Consider the following 19048-nt stretch of genomic DNA (forward strand, 5'->3'; position numbering starts at 1 on the left):
TGCTGCATTCCATAAGTTTGGTTATGTTGTGCTTTCATTTTCATTTCTCTCTCATGTTGGTATCCTTGGTGGTATCCCACAAACCTCTGTGGCTCTGTTCATTATTCTTCATTCCTTTTCTGCCCCTTCTTCCTTACATTGGATAATCTCAATTGTCCTGCAAGTTCTGCAAGTTCACTGATTCTTTCTTCTGCTCTCTCAAATCTGTTACTGAGCTTTTCTAGTGACTTCTTCATTTTAGGTATGATAATTTTCAGCTTTAGATTTTGTACTTGTTTCCTTTTTATAATTTCTATCTCAATATTGATATCTTCTATTTGGTGAGGTATTGTTCTCATGCTTTCTTTTAGTTCTTTAGATGTGGTTTCTTTTAGCTCTTTGAACATTTTTAAAATAGATGATTTAATGGCTTTGTCTAGAAATTTCAATATCTGTTCTGCCTCAGAAACATTTTCGGTTGATTTATTTTTCTTTCCCCCGTGAATGGGCCATAGTTTCTTGTCTTTGCATGCCTCATTTTTTTTTGTTGTTGTTGAAAACTGGATATTAAAATGTGATCACTCTTAGAATCAGAGTTTCCCCTTCCCCAGGGTTTGTTGTTTTTATTTGTTTGTTGTACTTGTTTAGTGACTATTTTGAACTAGTTCTGTAAAGTCTGTACTCTTTGTTGCCTGTTGGTGAGCTTAGTGATCAGTTAATGACTGGATGGAGATTTATTCAAACACCTGGAACTAATAATCTCCCAGTCCTTGCCAAGAGGCTCTGGGTACATTTTGGTGTACACCTTCAGCACTCAGGCAGTTGATAACTCTGCCTTACCTTTGCTTCCTGCTTCTGCAGTGCCTCAAGGTCAGCCAGAGTTGAGGGCTTAGGGCTTTCTCATGTCTTTCCTCAGTATGTGCACAGGCTACACATGTGTGTGGACTTCTAGATTCCCAGGAATATGTCAGAGCCTTTCAAAGCTCCAGTAGTCATCTCAGTTGTCAGTTTTTAGAAAAATCCTTATTTACCTTGTCTATTTTTTGCTCCAACTGTTATCCATCACCTTAGCCACAATATTTTGACATTTGCTTGCAAATTTTTTTCACAAGTGCTCCCCAGGGAAAGACTTTTAGCACTGGTTGAGCACCAAATCAGGCAAAGTAAAGACAAGGCTTTCAAGTAGGGTCTTCCAGGGAACCATCAGATAGGTCAGACAGGTACACAACTTTGGGAACACAACTTTGTACTCTTATGTTTTAGGTGTGTCCTTTAAAAGCAACCCAAAATGGATTTTGTTTTACCCAACCTCAAATTTTTTTCTTTTAAAGGAAGCACTTAGTCCAATTGCACTTATTCTAATTACTGATATATTTCAATTTAGTTCTCACATCTTATTTTTCCTATCTAATTGTTCTACATTTTCCATGTTTTAATATCTTTTAATTGTGAAAATAACACATAAATTTTTAAAATGTAAGAGAATAAATGTGCAGTGTAACTCATTAGTATAAATCAAACACCTGTATGATCCCTAGCAGCACTAAGCATCCTCCCAAACCACTTCCCTATTACAAGCCTTCATTGCATTTATTTGTGGTTTTACCACTGAAGTATGTATCTCTAAACACTATGATTTACTTTGCCTACTTATGAATACTATGTAAAATGGAATCACAGTGTATGTATTCAACAATATGTAAGATGTGTTGTTATTCACAGTTTTGGCTCACTCATTTTTCTATGTAATATTCCAGTCCATTACATGAATATATCACAAGTTATTTATCCACTCTACTGTTAATTCACTTTTGATTTATTTTTAATTTTTTTCTCTAGTGAATAATAATACTTTGAATATTCTTTTGCATGCATCTATGCATTCATTTCTCCAGGGAATATACTTAGCAGTAAAATTGCTAAGAAATAGGGCATGTTTATCTTCAACTTTAGTTATAATGCAAAACTGTGTTCCTTAGGATTATATCAATTTATCCTCCTACTAGCAGTGTCTAAGAATTCCTATTACTCCCCATCTGCATTAACACATGGAGTTTTCAGTTGCTAGTTGGCCTGCCCTGCTTATTGTAATTTTAAGTTAAATTTTCCTAATTTTTAATGAGGTTAAATAACTTTTCATTTGGTTTTTGATATTTTGATATCTTCTTTTGTGAAGTGACTGCTCAAATCTTTTGCCCATTTTTCTCATGTGTAATTTGTCTTTTTATTACTTTCTGGATACAGTTATTTGTTAGTTATATGAGTTTTAAATATATTCTCCCACTGTGGCTTTCCTTTTCACTCTCGTTTTGTTGTCTTTTTCTCTTGTTTTGTTTTATAGAGAAAATAGTGTAATAAACTCCCATAAACCTATCACTTATCTTCTATAATTATCAACATTTTATCCTTATATCTTTTGATAGAGTTCTTAATTTTAAAGTTGTCGAATTATAGTTATAGTTATTATGGTTAGTACTTTTCATGTTCATTTTATGACATCTTTCCCTAAGGTCATGAAACATACTCATATATAATCTTTTACCTGCTTTGTAAGTTTCCATTTCCTATTTAGGTCAATAATGCATCTGGAATTAATTTTGGAATCTGGAATGAGGTACGGTTCAAGTTCCATTTATTTTCATATGGACACACGATTTTTCCACATTATTTACTGAAAAGATTGTCTTTTATCCAAATCTCTGCAGTGCCACTTTCCTCACTCTCTGTCACTCTTTCTCTCTCTTTCTCTCAGCCTCCAGCTGGCCCTCCAGAGCCCAAATCAGGCCTACTAGTTGGGGTTCCTGACCCAAGTTGATACAGAGAAGGGGAATCCCATTCACACAACCAGCTAGTGCCTTGTTTGCATTCCTGGCCATGACCCTGAGGCTGACTCTGGGAACTGTCTGTGACTGTTTTCACACCACATCAGCAGGGTTGAATACTTATGACAGAAACTGTATGGTCTGCAAAGCCTAAAATATTTACTACCTGGCCTGCACTAGTTTTCTATTGCTGCTGCAACAAATTGCCACAAACTTAGTTATTTAAAACAACACAAATTTATCCTCCTACAAAGTTGTAAAATCAATATCACTGGGTCAAAATCAAGGTGTCAGCAGAACTGTGCTCCCTCAGGAGATTCTAGGGGGCAAACCATTTCCTCTTCTGTTCCAGGTTTTAGGGCTGTATTCCTCAGCTTGTGGCTCTTTTCTGTGTCATCAAAGCCAGCATTTAGCATCTTCAAATCTCTCTCTGCTTCCATATTCACATCACCTTCTCTCTTATAAGGACACTTACGCATACATGGGGCCCACCAGGATAATCAAGGATCATCTCTCCACCACAAATCCTTAATTTAATCACATCTGCAAAGTCCCCTTTGCCATATAAGGTAACATTCACAGGTCCTGGGGATTAGGACTTGGACAGATTGAGGTGGGGGGTTGCATTATTCGGCCTACCATATGGCCCTTTTAAAAAAAGTGTTTTGCTGTGATCATCATACCTTGACACCGTGTATTATGGAGAATATTCCATTAAATCTAAGTTCCATTAATTAAAAAACCTTTTTTCTGACTGCTGTTCTACACTATATCAGGGATAACTTCCCTGAGATTCATTCTATGGCTTTCCTCAATTTGATTTCTCTAATTTTGAAGAAAATGTATACTCTGGTTAAAGGTTTGCCATCATAAACAACAACAACAACAATAATTAGGCAGTATCTCCCAATGAATACCATGCTATTTAGCAAATAGTTCCCTTAAAATGAACAGTTTCTCAAGTATATTTCACACCTGAGTAATATCACTGAGTTCACAGTGTCAAATCCTTGGCTCAAGCTGCCTCTACTCACATCACAACTCATGTTATCAGTTATTATTGTCCCAAAGCAAAGGGCTGGCAGACTAGGGTGAAAGCTCATTTGCAAAGTTTTTCGAGGTGTTATGGGCTGATCTGTGTGTGTCACCCCCTGCCCCTCCACACCCAAATTCGTATGTTGAAGTCCTAACCTCCAGTCCTAACCTCCGGTACCTCAGAATGTGACCTTATTTGCAGATAGAGTTGTTACAGAGGTAACCAAGGTGAAATGAGGTCTTTAGGGTGGGCCCTGTTCCCATATGATTGGTGTCTTTATAAGAAGTGGATTTGGATGTACAGAGGGAAACAATGTGGAGACACAGGGAGAAGACAAGCCAAGAAGAGAGGCCTGGGACAGATTCTTCCCTCACAGCCTCCAGAAGGAACCAACCCTGCTGACACCTTGACTTCAGATTTCCAGGTTCCAGAACCATAAGACAATAAACATCTGTTGTTTAAGCCACCAGATCTGTGGTACTTTGTTATGGCAGCTCTATCAAAATATATGTGGTGAGAGACTATTGCTTCCAAAGGAATTCCACAGTTGGAATTCCCCAGGAACCGTAAAACCACATGTTCAAAATAAACAAATTGTCATTTCTGTAACACTCTCTTCCCTTTCTGCCAAGATTACATCTACAACAAGCAGGGGCGTGGTGGGAGGTGCAAAGAGAAATGTATAGTTAGAAAGATGTATATGCACTGATGTCATCTGTATAGCCCAGTGAGTAATAGCCTAGTTCAGAGTCAACCTGACTTGGCTTCACTATCCCAACTCCGTTACTTAACGTTTGTGCAATCCTGGGTAAATTAGTTCCTTACCTCTCTGTGCTCCTCAGTACCTCAGTTTTCTCATCTGTAATATGGGGATGATACTGACACCAACTTCACAGAGAGTGTTGTGAGAATTAAGGAGATTTATATATATAGATATATAGATATATTTCACACAGTAAGTGTAAGCTTTTAACACTCATTGTAATTATTTAATTACTACCCTCAACACTTCCTATAAGCCACAGAATAGAACATTATGGAGTCTAGACACTGGTACTCAAAACATTGAACTGAAAATTTTAAACTGTGGAATCTGCCATATTAAATTTCCCCCTTTACTGAATCTAACCAGGAGCTTGACCTAACCTCTCAAATCTCAAATGAAATTTTTGGCTTTCCTGTGTCCAAAACCAAAGTCTTGGTTTCTGCCCTCCTCTGATCTGCTCTGCCCTGGTCCTGGTCCTCACATGCTCACGGGTGGCTACTCCCTCCTCCCAGGTGCCCCAGCCATGATGCCCCCCTCTTCATCCTCAGAGCTGGTTCTTCCCCTTGCCTGGAACTCACCTACTTCTCTCCCCTTCCACCTCCCACACTCTGGTCAGACACTCACCTCCTCCTGTACCACTGTGAGGGCTACTGCCCCAGCTCCCTGGTGGTCCATCCTACACTCAGGGAACCAGTGAGATGCTCTCATCCTGTAAGTCAGGAACCTGTTTTGTGAAGTCAGCTGTGGCCCTGTCTAACCTGTCCTGAGCAGGGGAGGGCTGTGGGGGGCTGTGTGAGCCCAGCGGCAGGAACCTACTACCTCAAATGCCCAGTTTGTACAGACTTCTGCAACATCAAGCTTGGGGCCTAGCACCAGCTAAGTGCTCCATCCTTCCCAACTGGTAAAATGGGTGAAGGCCAAGCTGGACCTCCCAACTCTGCCGGGGACAGGTGCCTGGACAGCTCTGAAAACAGAGACAATCAGGGCCCTTGGATGTGGTGAGGGAAGGCAGAAGGGTGACATAGCTTTTGCTTGCTCCCTCTGCCAGCTTTGCCCAAATCCCTGTGACTGCCCTAATCCACCCTCTCTAATGGAGCCCAGGCCGGCTCAGCCCCCCTTAGCACGAACTTGCTAATCCCTGGGGCTTGGAGCGCACCAGCTGTCTCCAGGATGCACTTTGCTCTCAGTGTCAGAAAGGCAAATCCAGGGCCTCAGATGGGGATGGTGGTAAAAGTGTCCATCACCTTGGCCCAAAACCTGAGATGAGGAAGCTCAGGTACCAAGAGCCTCACACGGTGTGTCACTGCTTCAGACCCCAGAGCCAGGAAGGCTTTATGAACCGCCAGAAGAGCAACTCCTTAGGGTTCCATCATCAGATGCAAGAGGCAGGGGTGGCAACTGCAGGGCAAGCCTGCCCTGTCCCCTCCCTCCATCAAAGGCAGTGAGGGTTGCTTGTTTCACACCAACCTGAGTACAAATCCTGATGCTGACACATGTCCACTGTGTGACCTTGGGTGAGTCACTTAACTCCTTGAGGTCTCTACTTCCCCAACTGTGAAATGGGCCTGATGGTAGAAGTCTCTTCTTTGTAGGGTTGTGTGTGTGCTACCATTAAAGGTCTGCTTGCTCCTGCCTTCTTCCAGCTCAGCCCTGTTCTCTCTCCTCCTGTTCAGGCGCAATCCTGTTTGCTCAGCCCGTGTTCCTTTCTCACTCCACTCATGGGTTTATTGCAGGGATTTGCAAGGAGAAAGCTGGGAAGTGCCTTAAGCAGCCTGAGCCAAGACACTGGTGGCCAGAAGAGAGGAAGAGTAACAGAAAACGGGTAAGAGACAGAGAGAGAGACAATGAGAGAAAGGAACACTGAGAGAGAGAGAATGAGACTGAGACAGAAAGAGAAGAAAGAGAGAAGGGAGAGGGGTGGGTAGAGAAAGCCGGAGACAGAGATGAGAAATAGAGAGACCAGAAGACAGAAAAGGACAGAGTGTGTATGTCAGACACATACCCAAAGACAGGAAAGAAACAGACCCAGGGAGTAGGAAAGGGAGGGAAAGGAGATGTGGAGAGAGCCAGTCCGGCGCACACGCCTTGCTCAGGACGGGTCTCCGCCCTCAGGGCGGCCTCTCATCCCTTCCCCAGAATCCTTAAATCCTCTCTCCCTCAGGGCTCTCGGCATCTGTCACTGTCCCGTCCTGAACCGACAGCGGCTGGCGCGGGTGAGTGTGGCTACAGAGGGGGCCTGGGTGTGCGCTGGGGGTGGACTCCCAGTAAGAGCGGCCCAGGGCTGTCGGGGAGGGCAGGGGTAGGACTGGAGCCAGTGGTCGAGCAGGGGGGACCCAGGTGATGAGGTTCAGAGGGTGTGAGAGCCAGGTGGCCCGGGAAGGCTGGCCGAGTTGATGCTTCATAACTTCTCCAGCTGACTCGGCCAATATTTATATACTGCGCGCCTCCCCTCTCCCCAAGGCTTGGGGCTCACTCGCCTTTCCGCCGACCCGGGTCCTTCCTCTGCCGGGCGCTCAGAGCGTTCTCCCGTTCTGTTCCCGTCCCCACCCCGTCTTCCTCCCGCAGTCCCCGAGCCGATGGCCGGGATCCTGCCGCTGCTGACGCTGCTGCTGACGCTGGCGCAGGCGGGCGTGGCGGGCGCCGCGGGCTCGGTGCGCCTGGCGGGCGGCCTCACGCTGGGCGGCCTGTTCCCGGTGCACGCGCGGGGCGCGGCGGGCAGAGCGTGCGGGCCGCTGAAGAAGGAGCAGGGAGTGCACAGGCTCGAGGCCATGCTGTACGCGCTGGACCGCGTGAACGCCGACCCCGAGCTGCTGCCCGGGGTGCGCCTGGGCGCGCGGCTGCTCGACACCTGCTCGCGGGACACGTACGCGCTGGAGCAGGCGCTGAGCTTCGTGCAGGCGCTGATCCGCGGCCGCGGCGACGGCGACGAGGCAGCCGTGCGCTGCCCAGGCGGCGTCCCCCCGGTGCGCGCCGCGCCCCCTGAGCGCGTGGTGGCTGTCGTGGGCGCCTCGGCCAGCTCCGTCTCCATCATGGTCGCCAACGTGCTGCGCCTGTTTGCGGTGAGGGCCCGGGGGAGCGCCCGGGTTGCAGCTTCCCTCCCTCGTCCTTGCCCTGGGCGTGGCTGAGGTCTGGCCTCCTTGCGAGAATCACTCTAGTTCGCAAAGAAACCTTGTCCCCTGGGCCAGACGCAAGCCTGTCTGGGAAGGTTGTTCGGAATTAAAGCGTCTAGAGTGCCCGGGGTAACTAAGTCGTCCATTAATTGCACTGTAGCCCATGAGCGTTTCTCTGCCTCGTTTTCTCTCATTTTCCCTCTTTCTTTGTCTTTCTTCTTGATTTTCTCTTTCCATCTCCCTGTCTCTCTCTTCCCCTCTCCTTTCCATAACGTCTTCACACTCCACCCTTCCTTTCTGTTTCAGCTTCAAACATCTCTGTCTTCCCTAGACCAGCTCCAGCCCGCTTCTTCCAGAACCTCCCCCTCTCTGACCTTCATACCAGCTCCCACATGCTCCCTTTTATGTGTGTGTTTTTTGTTGTTTTCTTTATTTTTTTTTTTTTTTGCTCATGAGTTTTTCTTTAACATGAGGGATACACCCTCTTCTCTGCTAACCGCCCTCTTCCCAGCCTCCCCAGCCACCGTTCTCCACTCTGCTTTCACACTTACTGCCCGCACTCCTTCTCCTGGATCAGCTCAGCTGTAATCCCTGCTATTAATCACTCTAATGCACACAGATAAACCCAGTTCTAAACAGGCCCCTCCATTAGTCCAGACACAGCCTTCAATCAAATAACCCCTCCCCAGCTCTCCTGCCGGATCTGCCCCTCCTGGCCTCTCTTTGTGGCTGTTCCAGCTTGCCCCCAGCACTGTAACCCCAAACGTCCCTGTCCTGGGTCCTCATTGCCCTCCCTCCCTAGGGTCACTGACCCTCCATTCACAGCCCTGGTGTCCTTCCCCACTCCAGATACCCCAGATCAGCTACGCCTCCACGGCCCCTGAGCTTAGTGACTCCACACGCTATGACTTCTTCTCCCGCGTGGTGCCACCTGACTCCTACCAGGCCCAGGCCATGGTGGACATCGTGCGGGCATTGGGATGGAACTACGTGTCCACGCTGGCCTCCGAGGGCAACTATGGCGAGAGTGGGGTTGACGCCTTTGTGCAGATCTCCCGAGAGGCTGGTGAGCTTGGGGCAGGGGGGTCTGAGGCATGAAGGAGCCTATAGAGGGTCCGTTGGACAGGGCATAAGCAGTGAGGTAGGGCACTGGGTTCATGATGGGGAGCCTGGATGGTGCCCCCTGTGGGGGTCCTTTGGAAGACTCAGCCCCTGCCACAGTCATGAGTGGTGGTGGCCCTGGTGGGTGAATGGGTGGGACCGCAGCTGACTTTGGCATCTCCGACACCCAGGGGGGGTCTGTATTGCCCAGTCCATCAAGATTCCCAGGGAGCCAAAGCCAGGAGAATTCAATAAGGTGATCAGGAGACTCATGGAGACACCAAATGCCCGGGGCATCATCATCTTTGCCAACGAGGATGACATCAGGTGGGACAGATGGCATGTTCAATCACCGTGTTCTTCAGAGGCTGTCCTTGAAGACCCTGCCTCCTCTTCTCACATATCCCAGCCACGTACATCCTCCTTTCCCTCTTTCTCACCTCCCCTTACCTTCCTGCCCCCACATACCTTTTCTGCTGCCACCTCTCTGCCTGGTGCCCCCAGAAATGAACCAGGCCTGGTCTGGGTGAAGATGCTCCAAACCTAGCCAGGGAAACACAAGAATATATGTCTGTTTCTATAATTAACAGTGGGGGAGAGACGGGTGGGTGCATGTAAGTGCAGAAAATGAGCTGTCAGGGAAGGACTCCCAGGGGTAGGAGGGTATCAGTAGAAGGCCATGAGCCCCAGCAAGAGAAGGTAGGCCCTTCTTAAAGGCAGCATGCAGTGGACTATGGTGCACAGAACAAGAGGGCAGGCCTGGGGTCAGAGCCTGGCTGGACACTTTACTACCTGAAAAACCCAGGGCAAGTGTCCTAAACTCCCTACACCCTACCTTTCCTGATAAACAAAGGGTCTGATGAGTGATGCAGAATGGGGTAGATGGAGAGAGAAGAATGGAAAGTGACCAGAGTTAAGTTGGAGGAGGCTCTCCGGCCCTCGCTCACCCCTACCCTATCCTTACCAGGAGGGTCCTGGAGGCTGCACGCCAGGCCAACCTGACCAGCTACTTCCTGTGGGTTGGCTCAGACAGCTGGGGAGCCAAGATCTCACCCATCCTGAACCTGGAGGACGTGGCCGTGGGAGCCATCACCATCCTGCCCAAGAGGGCCTCTATTGATGGTGAGTGGGGGAACGCCCTTCCCCACTGCATCTCCCACCCATATTTATCCTTCCCCATGATCCCCTCTTGGGGGTGCTCATTTTCCCCTTCTATAAAATTGTACCATGATCCAGGGTCCCTTCTAGGATTCCCAGATTCTAGAATTCTGAGATTCTGTGAATACATCCCTCCAAGCAGTGTTTGAATGAATTGGCAGGTGAGGAAATGCACATCCCACTCTACAGGGTGAAGAATTGTTAGGTTTTGTTTGTTTGTTTAGTTTTGTGTTAATTCAATGCCTGTATTCCTGGTTCTGCCAAAGGCACTCTAATTTGAGGGTGACTGTGGGAGGGATAGAAACCAAGGATGTGGGTCATACTGTCCTGTTGATCAATTAATGAGGCCTTCCTCTCCACCCCTCCTCCACCATCCCGCCTGTGAATATCTGGAAGAATGCAGGAAAGATGGCCACTTTACACTAGGATTGCTCATTTCCCCAAAGGCTAAACTGAACATGCTTTGATGAGGCACTTCGGGGTATTTTATGAAGTGCAGACCCTTGTAAATGTTGAGCCCTGACTCGCAGGGGCTCCCAGCCTTTTGGAGGTGTACACCCACCCTTACACTCTTTCTTTCCCTTAGAATGCATTCAGTTGCAGGCAACAGACTAGACTGAGAGTGGTTTTAGCAATAAAGGCATTTCATTACAAGGCAAGAGGTTTCAAAGTAGGGGCAACTTCATGCTTGGGGCAGTGAGTCAATGATGTTCTCAGAGCCCTGAGCTCTGTCTCCCCTTCTGTTCCACCATCCTCTGTAGTTGCCATATGCCTTCTATTTTTTAAAAGTCAACCTGTTTTTGTTTTTGATTTTTTAATGAATTTATTTATTTTTGGCTGCGGTCGGTCTTTGTTACTGCGTGCGGACTTTCTCTAGTTGTGGTGAGCGGGGGCTACTCTTCGTTGCGGTGAATGGGCCTCCCATTGCGGCGGCTTCTCTTGTTGCAGAGCACGGGCTCTAGGCATGCGGGCTTCAGTAGTTGTGGCTCACAGGCTCTAGAGCTCAGGCTCAGTATTTGTGGCACACGGGCTTAATTGCTCCACGGCATGTGGTCTTCCTGGACCAGGGCTCGAACTCGTGTTCCCTGCACTGGCAGGCAGATTCTTAACCACTGCGCCACCAGGGAAGTCCCATGTGCCTTCTTGACTGTGGTGTTTTATTCACAAAGTGGCTGCTGAAGCTCCACCCATTACATCTTCATAGCAGCATCCTAACCAGGAAAGAAAAGGCAGCAAAAAATTCTCTCATGTGGTGAGGCTCTGAGCTTGTATCAGGATGCAAATTTACCGTGGAGTCCCTAGATGGCTTTGAACTCATTGGCCAGGCCAGAAATTGGTCACATGGGTATCCCCAGCTGCAAAGTGAGCAAGCGGTGAAGGGACACAAGTAGTGAGCTGTGGCTAGCTCAGACTGTTGCCAGCCCCCTCCCTCCTTCCCTGTCTCTCAGGATTTGACCAGTACTTCATGACTCGCTCCCTGGAGAACAACCGCCGGAACATCTGGTTTGCTGAGTTCTGGGAAGAGAATTTTAACTGCAAACTGACCAGCTCAGGTACCCAGTCAGACGATTCCACCCGCAAATGCACAGGTGAGAGCTGCCCAGGGTGGCGAGGGTGGTGAGGGAGAAGGTGGGAGGCCAGGTTGGGCATCTGGGAGCCAGGCACACTTCCTCTGGGCATCCCTAGGACAGGTGAGGAACGCATCGGCCGGGACTCTGCCTACGAGCAGGAAGGGAAGGTGCAGTTTGTGATTGATGCTGTGTACGCCATTGCCCACGCCCTCCACAGCATGCACCAGGCTCTCTGCCCCGGGCACACAGGCCTGTGCCCGGCAATGGAGCCCACCGACGGGCGGACACTGCTTCAGTATATTCGAGCTGTACGTTTCAATGGTGAGTGGGAGCCAGAGCCCCTACGTGAATGAGGGGAAGCCTGCTGGGATGGAGTTCTTGGGACCTGGGACGACTCAGGATGGAAGGAATGGGAGAGCAGAAGAGTATAGTGGGAGCATCTGGGCCTGAGAGCTGGAGGCTCGAGCCAAGTTCTGGGGAACAGTTTTTAACACCCCTCCTTCTCCAGGCTTCAGTACCTCCTGCTACAGGCTGCAAATTCCAGGTGTTGGGGAACTTCTCTGTGGCCCCTTCTGCCTGGATCCCTCAGAGGGTCACACACAACTCTCCTCTCCATTGCATGGAGTTTGTAGTCGTCTGGTCTCTGAGGGCACGCACGGGGCACAGTGCAGACTGTGCAAAGGCACTGCTTACACAGTGGACAGGCAGCCCACTCCGAGTCTCAGGCTTCCGAATGCCTCCCCAGCCAGGCCCTGTGCTGCCTGAGCACAAGGCATGAGTCTGTGTCCCTCCAATACGAGTGGAGGGCCTGGCACATGGTCAAGGCTCAGAATAAGGGTTTCTGAAAAGGCCCAGATGGACTCAGCCGTGCTTATGGTTTGCTGGGGGGGGCTTCGCATTGTGTTCAATTACTATCCTTTAGTAAATTAAGAACTCTCTTCTTCCACCAAATGTTGAGCACCTTTCCTCTGCCAAGCTCTCCGTTAAAGAGCGTGACTTAGGGATTTCCCTGGCGGTCCAGTGGTTAAGACTCTGTGCTTCCACTGCAGGGGACACAGGTTCGATCCCTAGTCAGGGAACTAAGATCCCTCATGCCGATGGCCAAAAAGTTATAAATAAATAAAGAGCATGACTTAATAGCACTCCAGAACAGCTCTGCAAGCTGGTAGAACAAGCTTCTAAAAGAAATAAGGCACGCTGATTGTTCAAATCAGTACCTTTGTAAGTCTGAACTCATCCTCTCGCCTGCACAGTTAAGCTCTTTCTTATTTCTTTTTAAATTGTGGTAACATGCACATAGCGTAATATTTACTATCTTAACCATTTTTAAGTGTACGGTTTAGTGGTGTACATTGTTGTGCAGTCAACCTCTAGAACTCTTTTCATTGTGCAGAACTGAAACTCTGTACTCATTAAACACTAACTCCCCATTTCCCCCTCCCCCAGCATTCTACATTTTGTCTATGAATTTGACTGCTCTAAGTACCTCATATAAGTGGAATCACACAGTATTTGTCCTTTTGTGAGTGGCTTATTTCACTTATCATAATGTTCTCAAGGTTCATCCATGTTGTAGAATGTGTCAGAATTTCCTTCTTTTTTAAGGCTGAATAATATTCCATTGTATGTATAGACCACAATTTGCTTATCCATTCATCCGTTGATGGACACTTGCGTTTCTTCTGCATTTTAGCTACTGTGAATATGCTGCTGTGAACATAAGTGTACAAATATCTCTTTGAGTCCCTGCTTTCCATTATTTTGGGTATATAGCTAGAAAGGAATTGCTGGATTGTGTGGTAATTCTGTTTAATTTCTTGAGGAACCACCATATTGTTTTCCACACTGACTGCATCATTTTGCATTCCCACCAGTGAAGTATAGGGTTTCAACGTCTCCATACACTTGCCAACACTTACTTTCTGTTGTTTTGACAGTGGCTATCCTAAGTGGGTGTGAGGTGGTATCTCACTGCGGTTTTGATCCGAATTTCCCTGATGATAGGTGATGCTGAGCACCTTTTCACGCGCTTGCTAAGCTCTTCCTTTGTCCTGGCTGGGCCTTTGATGGGCTCGAGAACCAGCTGAGGATGACAGGCTCTCCTTCCAGGCAGCGCAGGAACCCCTGTGATGTTCAATGAGAACGGGGATGCACCCGGGCGATACGACATCTTCCAGTACCAGGTGACCAATGGCAGTGCGGGCAGTGGCAGCTACCAGGCTGTGGGCCAGTGGGCGGAGACCCTCAGACTGGATGTGAGTGGCACGGGATGAGCTCTGGGCACAGGGAGGCGGACCCACCTTCCTGGGGGTGGGAGTCACAGGTCCCGGTGTCCCCTGTGTCCCAGGTGGAAGCCCTGCAGTGGTCGGGAGACCCCCGAGAGGTGCCCGAGTCTCAGTGCAGCCTCCCCTGTGGGCCGGGAGAGCGGAAAAAGATGGTGAAGGGCGTCCCCTGCTGTTGGCACTGTGAGGCCTGCGACGGGTACCGCTTCCAGGTGGACGAGTTCACTTGCGAGGCCTGCCCCGGGGACATGAGGCCCACGCGCAACCACACGGGCTGCCGCCCCACGCCAGTGGTCCGCCTGTCCTGGTCCTCGCCCTGGGCGGCCCCGCCCCTCCTCTTGGCCGTGCTGGGCATCATGGCCACCACCACAGTGGTGGCCACCTTCGTGCGGCACAACAACACGCCCATAGTCCGGGCCTCTGGCCGCGAGCTCAGTTACGTCCTCCTCACCGGCATCTTCCTCATCTACACGGTCACCTTCCTCATGGTGGCTGAGCCCGGGGCGGCTGTCTGCGCTGCCCGCAGGCTCTTCCTCGGCCTGGGAACCACCCTCAGCTACTCTGCTTTGCTCACGAAGACCAACCGCATCTACCGCATCTTTGAGCAAGGGAAGCGCTCGGTCACGCCCCCACCCTTCATCAGCCCCACTTCGCAGCTCGTCATCACCTTCAGCTTCACCTCCGTGCAGGTGAGTCCTTGGGCTCCCAGAGTGACGGGGTGGGCAAACGGGTTCGGGGCTGGGAGTACGGGACTGACCTCCACCTTAAAACTCAGAGTCCCGGGCTTCCCTGGTGGCGCAGTGGTTGAGGGTCCTCCTGCCAATGCAGCGGACACGGTTCGTGCCCCGGTCCGGGAGGATCCCACATGCCGCGGAGCGGCTGCGCCCGTGAGCCATGGCCTCTTGAGCCTGCGCGTCCGGAGCCTGTGCTCCGCAACGGGAGAGGCCACAACAGTGAGAGGCCCGCGTAAAAAAAAAAAAAAAAAAATCAGAGTCCCTCTTCTATTTTGGCCTCTATGTTTAAAAAAAAAGAGAGAAAAAGTCCCAGGAGATAGGGCGCTACTATTTCTGTAACTAGAAGAACACATTTAGGAGCAGCTGTTTCCTCCTGCTTCATCCTTGAAGGAAAATGGATCAGTAAGGTGGGGAGTGCAAGCATCCTGTTATTTTTCTGTAAAACAGTGAAATTATTTTCATAAAGTGAACGTGCTCTTCCATAATTTGGCTCCCAGGGCAAAGAGAATCTGATGAATTTCCCCCAAGCAGAGAATCTGTTTCCATAAAGGCAGTTCCTGCTGCCCAGTCACTGGGTAACTTGGATAAGAGGCACAGGGTCTAATGATACTATGTGGAGTGAAGCATCCAATTCCATTGATGGCCAGAATTTCATGCTGTATGTGCAGCAAAAGCAGAGTTCCTTTAGGGTTTTCTCTGAGATGGTAATATTACAACATTGGAAATGGCTCCTGTGGTCTGGAAAGCACTGGATGTTTTCTGTGTAAAGGGTGCTAAGAGACAAGTGTGTGTGACATTGTATGACATTGCAGAGCCAGCCCAGTTCTCAGGGCCAGCTGGATGGCCCATGCTCAGCTCATTTGGACACGGCTCACTCTCCACCCCAGGAGAGCCCTTCTTCCTACCCAGCTCTGCATATAACATGGTCATTCCCACCCATGGGCCTCAGTCCATGCAATTCTTCACAACTGGAAGGTGCTGCCATTTTCTGACACAAAGCAGGGTCTGAGTGTCCTCTGTCAGGGCTGGAATCTCAGTGCACAGCCCATCCTCAGAAAGCACCTCACTGCTTCCTGCCTGAAACCCCCGTGGCACCTCTTGCCCCAGGATAGAGATGTTTAGACTGCATTCAGTACCCCCGTCTGGCTCACCTATGGACTCCCCACATTATACCTCTCTTTCTAGAAATCCCAAATCTTTTCAAAGATGCACACCTTCAACTTTACAAGGTTATTCAGCAATATGATGGATGTGAAATGGTATCTCATTGTTTTAATTTGTCTCTACTTACTAGTGCAGCTAGCCTTTGTACTTTCCTCTTCTGTGATGTGCCTGTGCCTCTTCCTGTGCTTTGCTCACTTTCTATTATTTTGTAGGCTTTTGTTATCTGGACTGGATGCTAATTCTTTTACCAAGTACGTGGGTTGCAAATTCAGTGGGGCACATTTTGGTTGCTACTCCATGTATCATAGGCCTTGGGTTTTAGTTTCTCTTGGGCAACTTTCCCCCCCAGCTAGAGGATTTCTAAGAGGAGCCTCCATGCTTCCTTCCTGGACAGTGGGTGGAGTTTTATTTTATTAGTCCCTTGTTCATGGGGCTGCTGCCTTTGGGAGAATCACAAAAAGGTGTTCCTTCTGGGTGTGCAAATTATTTAAAAAGCATCCTTTCCTCTAGGATCACATGGCCCTACTCCAGGTGCCCAGTATGGCGCTGAAGTGTTGGCTAGGTTTCAGCCCCGCTCCTCCCAAGTCAAGCATCTTGTGCAGTGAACCACCTGGACAAATGTAGGGGACGGCCCTTCCAGGGTCCCATCTTTATGCAGGTGTCTTAGTTCCTACTCCCCAGCTTCCCTTGGCTCGAGGTCATGTCTCCCCTCACTGTGAAGGAATTCATACTCCATCTTCTCCTTGTTAGGGCCTGTGTCTGACTCTGACCTCCCTGGCCACCTGGCATCAGTTCACATTCTTACTGCTCTCCATTCAGTGCCTCTATATTTTGAGCCTCACTATGCATTCACACACAATTTCATTATATCTTGTTCAACAGTTCTCTGGATCTGGAGAAGGAAGGGGGTCCTCAGGAACTTGGTTTGCCATATTGCTAGATTAGATACAGCTAGTGTTTTCCCCACCTACAGAATACATGATACTGCCTCCCTGGACGGTTGTGAAGGGAAACATTTCTGCTGGGCCTGGTTCCTAATCAGTGGAACATGCACTGACTCCTCCCCCAAGCTGGCATCATGTCTTCATAACAGATTATGAGGGTTCCCATTCGGTAGATAGAGGAGATGTGATTAGGGTCACCTTTCCAGAGCCCCTGCCTGCAGTCACTGCACCTTGCTGGGCTCAGTAAACGGTGGTGGTAATGGCTGAAATACAGGAAGAGGACATACAGGGCCCCTTCCCCAATCAGCCCAGATGTCCCCAGCACATACTTCCACTGCAGCCCCTCCTCTCCACCTGCCTGTGTCACAGGCCTTTGCCCAGGCAGTCCCCTCCTGGACAACCCTCCCCTCTCCACAGTGGCTCTCAGGCCTGAGCATCCCACTCAATAGGCCAGGAGCCTAAAAGTGACCCTAACCTGCTAGAGATCTCAGTCAAGGGTGAGGCTGGGTGTGTCCTTGATACCATGTTGGCTCCTGCAGGTGGTGGGAGTGATGGCCTGGATGGGCGCCCAGCCCCCACACAGTGTGATTGACTATGAAGAGCAGCGGACGGTGGAACCAGAGCAGGCCAGAGGGGTGCTCAAGTGCGACATGTCAGATCTGTCCCTTGTCGGCTGCCTGGGCTACAGCCTCTTGCTCATGGTCACATGCACGGTGTATGCCATCAAGGCCCGTGGCGTGCCTGAGACCTTCAATGAGGCCAAGCCCATTGGCTTCACCATGTACACCACCTGCATCATCTGGCTGGCTTTTGTGCCTATCTTCTTTGGCACTGCCCAGTCAGCTGAAAAGGTAATCTGGGTCCCCCGTCAGTTTCATGACCTCGTTTATTTCCTGCCTGTCCACGGAAGGGCTCGATTATTCCAAGAGCTGGGCCACCCATATGAATGCTTGCTTGGTTGGCTGATTAATTCATGTACTCATTTGTCTTTCCAGTCTCCCTCCAGTTGTTCTCTTAGTCCCCTTTCCATTGTTTATTCATTCATTTTTTTCATCCATGCTTCTTCCAACCATCAATTAACTTTATTTTATTCAATTATCTTTTCATATACTTTATATCTGCCAATCCATTCATCTGTCGGTCTATTTGTTTGACAGTCATTTATTCATGTGTACAGTGGAGCATTTGTTTATTCACCTCCATCTTCCCTTTGTTTGCCTACTTGCTCCTTTATTCAGGTTTGGTTCATCCATTCATTTGTACATTTGAAAACATGTTCATTCATTCATTAACATTCTCTAGCACTTTTTAGGCATATGGACCATTTCCCCAGGTGTTGCTCTCTGTGAATGAACCTCTCACTTCCCTTGATCACTTGTCCACTCAGTCCTGTGTCGTTTACCCTTCTTCCTGCCTATACCAGAGCCAAACAGTGACTACCAGTTCTTCATGCCACAGGGCCTTTGCTTACACTGCTCTCCTTTATTGAGTGCTCATTCCCAGTCACTTGACTGAAATAGACTCACTTCCAGGCTGTGTGGGGGTGGAGGGCGGGAGAGACCTGGGCTGAGTCCCACCTGGTCCCTTCCTCCGTGGCCTAGATCTACATCCAAACCACCACACTGACTGTGTCCTTAAGCCTGAGTGCATCGGTGTCCCTCGGCATGCTCTATGTACCCAAAACCTACGTCATCCTGTTCCACCCGGAGCAGAACGTGCAGAAGCGGAAGCGGAGCCTCAAGACAACCTCCACAGTGGCAGCCCCACCCAAGGGCGAAGGCACAGAGGCCCCCAAGTAGCAAGTAAGGGATGAATGGGACAATTGCTCCCCATCCTCTGTTCTTTTCTTTCCCTTGCTTCATGGTGGAAGCTGTGAAGAGCCCAGATCTGCAGTGAGCAATCAGGGTGGGGAGTCCACAAAGGCCACGGCCACCAAGATGGAGCTGGCCTGGACCCACAGGACACCTTTTTCTGTTTTTCTGTGCATGATGGCATCATACTTCCTCACTGCAGACCAGACTTTCTACTCATGGTGGGAAACAGCCACTGAGAGAATCCTACTCTGGAGAGGGACTAAACTTATACTCACTGATTTGAAGTTCAGAGATCATGATGAAGCCCTGGGCTTGGCCCAGTGTGAGTGGATTTCCACCCCTTGATCAACCACCAGAATTTGGGGATTGGGCAGCATGTGAGAATATGTAGACCCCAGAATGAAATTCAGGGTTGGAGTCAGGGAGGAGCAGTTTCCACAAGAGCTCTGTGGGTCTGTATTTTGGACTAACTTGGGCTTGGGTAAATATTTTGCTGGTACAGAGGGATCGAGCCTTGGATGAGAGCCCTGTGAGAGAAGATGGGCCTGCACAGGACAGGGGAATGAG

The 19048-nt window shown here is 49.1% G+C and overlaps 1 protein-coding gene across 1 annotated transcript; it reads left to right on the forward strand.

Moving 5' to 3' along the window:
- The first annotated feature begins 7179 nt into the window (after positions 1–7179).
- On the forward strand, positions 7180–18466 carry GRM6 (glutamate metabotropic receptor 6). The gene is made up of 10 exons (XM_027096430.1): positions 7180–7662; positions 8563–8779; positions 9006–9141; positions 9782–9936; positions 11421–11561; positions 11664–11864; positions 13653–13798; positions 13891–14514; positions 17207–17518; positions 18269–18466. Exons 1-10 carry the CDS (start codon positions 7180–7182, stop codon positions 18464–18466), a joined length of 2613 nt encoding a protein of 870 aa, XP_026952231.1.
- The last annotated feature ends 582 nt before the right edge of the window (positions 18467–19048 follow it).

This window comes from Aethalodelphis obliquidens, unplaced genomic scaffold (genome assembly GCF_003676395.1).
Source record: "Aethalodelphis obliquidens isolate GAN/ISIS:26980383/991018 unplaced genomic scaffold, ASM367639v1 scaffold102, whole genome shotgun sequence".
NCBI lineage: Eukaryota > Metazoa > Chordata > Mammalia > Artiodactyla > Delphinidae > Aethalodelphis > Aethalodelphis obliquidens.